General features: G+C 39.1%; 1 protein-coding gene across 2 annotated transcripts in view; it reads left to right on the top strand.

Annotated features, from left to right (window-relative positions):
• Window positions 1–5040, top strand: part of HS2ST1 (heparan sulfate 2-O-sulfotransferase 1) — a 173411-nt gene extending 168371 nt beyond the window's left edge. The window contains exon 7 of one of the 2 annotated variants that reach the window (XM_059375304.1): window positions 29–5040. In XM_059375304.1, the coding sequence (XP_059231287.1) occupies window positions 29–258 (230 nt within the window). In that variant the 3' untranslated portion in view covers window positions 259–5040. The remainder of the gene's footprint in view (window positions 1–28) is intronic. The other variant, XM_059375305.1, reaches the window with a different exon arrangement.
• Window positions 5041–8656: the final 3616 nt, after the last annotated feature.

Genomic DNA, 8656 nt, shown 5'->3' on the forward strand with positions numbered 1-8656 from the left:
TTACCTTTTCTTTTTTTTCCTTCGTAAGTAGGAAAGAAATCTCATCTTAGGAAAACCACAGAGAAGAAACTCCCAACTAAACAAACCATTGCAAAACTGCAGCAATCTGACATTTGGAAAATGGAGAACGAGTTCTATGAATTTGCCCTGGAGCAGTTCCAGTTCATCAGAGCCCACGCTGTACGGGAAAAAGACGGGGACCTCTACATCCTCGCACAAAACTTTTTCTATGAAAAGATTTACCCTAAGTCGAACTGAGTACAAGGTGTGACTGTTAGGTTCTTGAACTAAAACTTCAACCTTGTCTTCACCTCAGCCCCACAACCCGGGTTGCTGATGGGTGTGAGAGACAGTGTGTGTTGAGCCGAGTTAGGGAGCAGTTAACACCCGGGAAGTAGATGCTGGCTGGTAGGTTTCAGTGGCCTCAGAGGTTTCCGTTTCAGCCTTTTTTTCCTTTTCTTCCTCTTTTTTCTTCTTCTTTTTTCCTGGTTAAATTTTGGTGGGAGTTATAACCTCCTGCCTAGAAAAAGCCTACACATCGTCTAAAATTAACACATAGCGGGTCTAATTGGAGGCTAAATACAATTTCAAACATAAGTTCTGATAGTGTCTTTTGGACAAAACATTTTTTTCCCAGTAACCATGAATGAAGATTAATCCATTTGCTGCTTCCACCTTCACCTGGAGGTTTTGGGTCATACACCTCTACTGAATAGTGTTACTGTTTGGCAGTGTGTGCTTTGTTTTTGTGAATCATGTCTCATGAAACTTATTGGAGTGTTTGATCCTGTTTGCTAAGAATGTTTCTGCCGTAGTTGGAATTGCCCACATTTATGTAGGTCGTTTTAATATTCTTTGAAAAAACTGATCATTAGTGTTAAAAACCAATTTTAAAAGAGTCAAAGCAGTATTTCTGATTCGTGTCTTTCTAGTATCTAAGACTGGGGAGACACTTCAAGGAATGTTGACATTGTCTGGAGTTTTAGTTAAGGCTTCCACACATTCATGTCAGAAAAGTAAGTTTAGTATTTGTTCCTCCATGGGTTATTTGTAGAGCATATACTGACATATTGGTGATTCCATATTATAACTCCATTAGTGAGCTGTGGTATGGGTAGGATTTTCCTACTTCTTCTGTACTTTTACTTGTAGACTATTTTTACTAAGGTGCTTTATAATGTGTTTTAAAGCATTGCATTTACAAAAAAAAGAAAAAAGAAAAGAAAAGAAAGGAAAATGCTGTAAATACTGCATATTTTATGTATTTGGACCAAATGGTTATAAGTTAATTAGGTAAAAGTGGTTTTGCACCAGTTTTATTATGTCAAGTAAAATCATCAGACCTACTGTTCTTGTAGTTCTCAATTAACTTTACTGTTAGACGTCACTGAAATGGACTTCGGTAACCTTTCAATTTTGATACACAGAACATTATTCATAATTGGGGTCAGTAATTCAAGTGGGAAGAGTAGTGGCCAAGGAGTCAGAAAACCTGATTTCTGGTCCTGGCTCTGCCACTTATCAGCTGTGTGATCTTGGGTAAGTCACTTAACCTCTCTTTGCCTCAATTTCCTCATCTTGAAATGAGGAGACTAATATCTGCTGTACCTACCTCACAGGGGTGTTGTGAGGAATAAATGAGATGGCACATGAAAGCACTTTGGAATCTGCTAATGCGCTGTAGAAACGTAAGGGGTGATGGAAACATCGATCACGTACAGTTCCGTACCATTCATTTTTTAACTAAGGGAAAAGTCCACTTCTAAGCTGGTGGGAAAAAACGGTTAATTTTGGTATAAATATGTGTTTGATAAATATCTTCTCTATTTTATCTTCCCTGTTTCAACAATTATGGAAATACGAAACACCTGTGAACTCTTAAAGATTCATGAACAGCTGCTTGAGTTCAGAAGGTTCCCTGTTTGAAAAAGACTTCATTAGCTGACTCAGGGCAGGGGAAAATATGCTCTTCAAATTTGAGAGATTGGTCTGTTTTTATTTTACGTTACCGTTCAGAAATGGTAGCTATTTTGTACCTCTGGTTTTTAAGGTATATTTTGCAAAGTTTAATTTCCCTGTACCATCTTAAAGTAACAGATAAAGTATTTTAGGAATATTTTCTAAAAGAATAATCTTTACTATGTTTAATTTAAATAAATACTTTCCCTGAACAAGACCTCACCAAACTAGGTAAATAAACATTTTTAGGTAGGCTGCTTTAATTGTATGGGAGGTGAGGAGGGAGCATGATTTACAAAAAAAAAAAAAAAAAAAAAAAACCACCAAATTTAAAGAAAAGCTGAAGGAAGTTGGCAGAAAGAATCGTTTTAGTACCCACCCCACCCCACCCCCGTAACAGGAAAACATTAAGAGAACATCGACAGGCATACTGTTCTTATTTGGCTTTCATGTGTGTGTGTGTGTGTATTTATTAACTTTTACGGATATTTATTGAAAATCTATACAAATTATTCCCTCACCCAAAAGGCAAGCACCACTTGAAGGGTGGGGTGTTTGACATTTAATCTGCTAAGGAGCCCCCAGTATGCAGGTTATTCTTGGAGGACATGCTAAAATCTTGAGGTGCATTGGTTCTTAGGAAACGAGAGTACACGTGGTGCCCTACATCATGGGTTCAGTAAACTCTTCCTACAAAGGTCCAGAGGGTAACTCTTCTAGGCGTTGTTGTCTATACAGTCTCTTTCAAACTACTCATCTCTGTCATTTGAACACAAAAGCAGCTATAGACATCACATACATGAGTGAGCACGGCTGATTTCCAATAATACTTTATTACCAAGACAGGTTTGACATGCCAGATAGGGACCATGGGTTGTAGTTTACCAACCCCTGTAATAGATCAGTATATATGGAGACATCATTTTTTAAGTCTATTCTAGTGACCTAAAAGAGTTTATATACTTCTAGAAGCTCCTAACTTCTATCCAAAGAATAGCTTTCTCATTCAGGCGGTCTCTCCCACAGATTCATGAACTTTTATGACTTAGATTGCTTCCAGGTGGGCATGTTTTCTTTCCCAGTTTAACAGTTCATAAGAGAGGCATGTATTCTATCATCTTGTAAGATGGGTTAGGGAGTATCCTTCTTCGAGAGGGAGCAGGGGTTAGATTGAATTCTGTGGGGCCCAGTACAGTCCTGGGAGTCACGAGTGCAGAGTCCTCATGATACCTAACTTTATAATTTAAAAAAACAAAAACAAAAACAAAAACAAAAACACACTGAGACAATAATGTATTTTTTAAAAGTGGCAAATGTGGTTTTCTTTTTTCAGCTTTTGCGCTTTTTCAGTATTTTGACCATAGGGATTTTTTTTTTATATATATATAATACAAAAGCAAATTAACCACTCTGAATTTTAAAAGATGACGTTATGTGTGTATGTGTGTGTGTGTGTGTGTGTGTGTGTGTATATATACATATGTTTATTTCCTAAAAGAGGAAAAAGTACTTTTTTTGTTCACCTTGTATCAGCTCCTGTTTTCTAATTGCTGTGAAATGGCAACTGTTGATAAATTATTGTGACTGTTTTAAAATGTAATCAGGAGGATATATTTTGATTTTACGGAGCTTTAATCTGTAAAGTATCACTTAAATATATTGGATAGCAACACTTAAAACATTGCATGGGGCTTACTTTTCTATCATCTGTACCCATTTGTGCAACTTTGAACATATTGGGTGCTTCTGAATTCTTGATGATTGGGTTTAAATTATTGAAAGTCAGAGAACTTAAACTTACTGACTTTTAAACTTTAAATTTTATGTTCTATTCTTAAAATTCAGTTAATGCCTATAATTTGAAATCTGTTGTTGGTCTTTCTCAATACTCTGTCCTATCAAATTCCTAAAATTGTTAGTGCCATCAGTGATTTACAAACAGTATTTTGATATTGCAGATGATTTGCTCATTGTATTTGCATAGTTAGAAAGAAAATAGTTTGTAGACAATTATTCTCTTTTTCTAATAAAATGAAATAAAAATGATTAAAAGCACTAGAGAATTTAAAGGCTGGTTCCCAAGTGCATAAGCTGGTATTTTAATTTATATTCAGATTCCACATAGAGAACATCTGTGTAAGCTATCTCTCTGGGTTTTCCCATTGATCATTCTCAAACACATCTATGGTCCTAGAAGCCTTTATTCTGAGAAGTAGCATGCTGTACAGTACTGTAACCTTGTATGAAGTTGGTCTGTAAGAGGCCCAGGTGCTTCTACTTCATGATTTGAAAATTTGCTCTCCATAAATTAGTGCTATTTACTTTGAGAGGATGCAGGGCAATTTCTGCGAAATGTTTGCATCCATTTACCCTATGCAGAATTGCTGTACCCTGCCAACCAGACTGCTGCTCAGGCAGCCTTTTGAAGGAAGAGCATCCCTGTTTCAAATGCACTGCCAATTCAGCTCCTCTGGAGTGGAGCTTACTTTCTGATTTCCCGCAGTGGGAATTTTGGAGATTGAAATAGGCTATCAGTTAGTCAGATTTATCCTATAATTTAAGTTCATGCAGCTTTGTGACCTTTGCAGTACTATTTATAGAAGGACCCTGATGGTGACGATCTCTTTAAAACACATTACTGGTGAGCCTGTGATTTAGACCCACTGGTGCCGTCTATCTGATTTTTTAGACAGCTTCCCCAGCTTTCTGTTGAGAGTCAGTTACATGAGCAGCTCTAAAGCAATGTTGGATGTAATTTTGAGAAACATGGGTTGTCTATTTTGACTTTTATTTTATGAATACTACAGACAGCTACACAGTGCCTTCCCCCCCCTCACAGTCCATGTTGGAAGATGCTCACTCCTTCCTCAGTCTCAGCTCTCCCTCTCTTCTCCCTCCTCCCCCATTCACTTGATTCATTTATGCAATACTGTTTCCAACTTGAAACCATTTTGTCACATCTGTTGGAGAGATAATCATTCCTTTTCCTTAACATTCTGCCAGCTTTCTGTTGTTGAAGTGTTTCAGTTGATTACCTGATGCAAATGCTATAAAATAAACACTCAGTGGGAAGGGGAAAAATGGTGTGGTGTCCTGTTTTAATATTTTCTTCCGTAGCCTTGGCACTGACGGACGTTTTCCAAGTGGACTCCGTGTTGAACATCTCAACTATCACTGCCACCAGAAGCGTATGCATCATCCTTGGTCTGTAGTGGTTTTCTGGCTTATTTGTGACATGCAGACAGACTGACATGCCCCTGCCACTTTTTGTTTGGTCCTTCATAATTAGTATTGAAATTTCACATAGAAAATTTACAAAGTATACTTGGGATATATACTTAACTAGAAGAATAAAGGAAGTAAGAAAAGGACTATCAATTTAGAATAAAAAAGAAATGGGGAGTAGTTAACCCGATTAACATTTATTACACAGTGCAGACATGCTCGTAATGTTTTTACAGAATACACATTTTTAATGATTGGGTTTTTTTTCACCACTAACGGAGAAACTCTCAATTGCATACATTGCCACTTCCCAGCTCACTGTTCCTAGCAAATAATTGATTCTTTTTATGTTATTCATCACAATACTATCAATATATCAGTCCCTGGTGAACTTTCTTAACAGGATTTGGTCTGTACCCGCATAGCATGGATTTGAGAGTCAGAAGGGCCTGCATTTAGCAGTGTGACTTTAGTAAATGGAGAGCACAGTGTTGTGAAGGTTGGACATCATGGATACAAAGTGCTGTCCTGGGACAGACTAATTACTAGCGGCTTTTATACACTTTTATACAGCTTTTAGAATATTGTTAGGAAGCTAGCCTGCCCTTCTGACCCTGCAAAGCACTAGTCGTGTCACTTTATAGAAGATCTTTTTATAAATATTTTCAAATGCCACTGAATTTTTACTTCTCACCAACAAGTTGTTATTGCAATGCCCCCTTGTGTGCCTAGAACGCAGATAACCTTGGTTCTGATACCTACTCTTGTCTCTATCTACAGATTTCCTATGAGAAAGGCAGGAGATGGGAGGTGCGAATTGTGCTAAAGGAGACCAGACTTGTATATTCCAGAAAGCGTCTGTGTCCACATACTCTGTTTGAACAGTGTACCCTGCCGAGAAGTACTTGTGTAAAGCTCAGGAAACCTGGACTAAAATGATTGGCCCTCTTTCAATGGCGGGGGAGAGGGCTATATTCTGAAAAACAAACTTAATATGCAGTGATTATCGCCGAAACCTTCACCATTCTCCCTGTGAGATCCCTCACATTCTCACGTTCTCACTGTACTCTGATCATTCCTTTTTTTTTTTTTAATAAAACAAGCTAGTGAGTTTTTTGTTTTTTTTTTTTTTTTTTTTTAAGTAATCTCTGTGCCCAATGTGGGGCTTGAACTCACGACCCCAAGGTCAAGAGTCACATGCTCTGCCGACTGAGCCAGGCACCCTGTCACTATTTTTTAAAGCGGCAGTTAAGCTCTTGGAGCCTTCTCTCGAGTAACAAATACAGAAATGCACATCCCAGATCACTGTCCATTTGTTTTCTCCGAAGGCATCTCCCCACCCACTCTTTTTCTTGTCTTCTTTACGGCCCTGTCTCAGCTTTGTTAGCACAGAGCACAGGTGTGCCCCGTGCAAGCAATAGCAGTGGCACCAACAAAGGGGACTAAAGTGTGCAAGTTTTCCCCCTTTCTACTCCTGGAATGAGCAAGCAAGGAAAAATTAAAGGCTGTTCTCTTTACGGTTTGCTCTGTTTCTTCTAGTAGCATGAAACTAAACACAGCTTTAAAAATATTCCGAGGGCATAGATGAGGTATAATGGACTTTTCGATGATGTAGTTACCACTTACAGGAAAAATGTTGAGTTTGTTGTTGCTGCTGCCTTTGACCTGTGTCATTTTATGAGAAAGAATAAAGTCCCTCGAATAGATGGCTTTTTGGTTTGAAAACAAGGACTGTGGGATTCACAAGAAAATGACCCCTAAGGGTTATTCCTTCCTTCCCACCTTTTGGCCCTGTGTTTATTCACATGACCAGCTTGGTGAGACTACATGCCCTTTTTTGGGAAAAACTTGATGTCCTTACTGAGAGGTCTCAGACTTCACTTGATCTCTCGTGTTCTGGTAAGACCCAGTGCCTCCCTCCTCTCCCCCACAGCCTTTCACCAAATCACCATGCATGTGTGTTGCTTCTGCAGACTCTCGGAGCAGGACAACCAAAAGTCACGTTTGAAAGCTGCAGCTATGAAATAGCTCTCTGGCTGTGAGAAAGAGCTAGTTTTTTAGGAGTTAGAAAATGGGCTCTGAAGCACCCCCACTTCCTAGCTATCCAACCTTGGACAAATCAACGTCTCTGAGGCCGAGTTTCCTCATCTGTAAAACAGTTTTGTGTATGCACTTAACTTAATACTTAGTTCCTGTTACAGTAAGCACGGAAGAATTGCTCATGTTATCTCCGGGGGTGAAGATGGAAGAAAAAGGTGAGCACTCACTTATTTGAACACACTGTGTGGAGGCGTTTATGCGCCCAGTCATTCATTAACGTGCTGGGTGTGAGGAATAGGAAAGACGGACAAAAGAAGCTGGGCCTCTTTTTTTGTTGAGAAGAAAGGAGGCCAAGAAGCAGTGAAGAGCAGTGACCAAAAATCTTTCCTACCTTCCTGGTAAACCACCTATTTTTTTTATTGTTAAAGATTCTTTTTTTTTTTTTTTTTTTAAGATTTTATTTATTTATTTGTCAGAGAGAGAGAGATTGACCACAAGTGGGCAGAGAGGCAGGCAGAGAGAGAGGAGAAGCAGTCTCCCCACTGAGTGAAGAGCCTGATGCGGGGCTCCATCCCAGGACCCCAGGATCAAGACCTGAGCTGAAGGCAGAGGCTTTAACCCACTGAGCCACCCAGGCCCCCCTATTGTTAAAGATTCTTAACCCCACCTCTCAGACCTTTTAATTTAATACACCTCGCAGCTCATCTCTTAGTTTTAACCTTGCAATAGAAACACCAACCTAGCTGGGGTAATCAAGTTCTAGACGCCTGGGACCCATTAATTTGCCCCAAAATGTAAACCTCCATATTCATCCATTGATAGGCTTAATTTCATGACAAATGAATCTGTCCTCCCACTTCTCTAGACATCTAACTGGGCTCATAGGTTAAAATGATAAGCTTTTTACTGTGAGAGGCAATGCTAACATTCAGATAGAATTTTCAATATATTTTAACTCCAAAATCAGTAAAACAATAAATACAAAGCAATACACTTCATCCGAATCTTATAATTGGATTGTGTTCTCAGAATTCATGATAAACTGGTTGTTTGAAACCCATGTAGAACCAATATACATGTGGGCCCAACCCACGAAAGTTGGTTTAAGCATTCAGAAACATACTAGGGCGGAGGATGCTAAGAGCTCTGCCCTTCCGGTTTTTCTGCTGTTTCCCCCAAGGAGACTTTTTTTTAGTATTGAATCCTAGAGTTAAACAGTTTATATTTTAACCCGTGGGTGGTGGGCGTTGTAAGGAGAGGATCATCACGTTTGAGTTTTCAAAAGCTACGTGCAGCGGTGTAGAGAATGGGCTCCCGGGCTGAAAGGTGAGAGACAAAAACCTCTGAGGAGGCTTCTGCAGTCGACAGGGAAGCGGTTATATCTCAGGGTCAGAAACGCCAATGTTTGGGGACAGATGGGAAGTGACATTTG

The sequence above is a fragment of the Mustela nigripes genome, chromosome 14 (assembly GCF_022355385.1).
Source record: "Mustela nigripes isolate SB6536 chromosome 14, MUSNIG.SB6536, whole genome shotgun sequence".
NCBI classification, from domain to species: Eukaryota; Metazoa; Chordata; class Mammalia; order Carnivora; family Mustelidae; genus Mustela; species Mustela nigripes.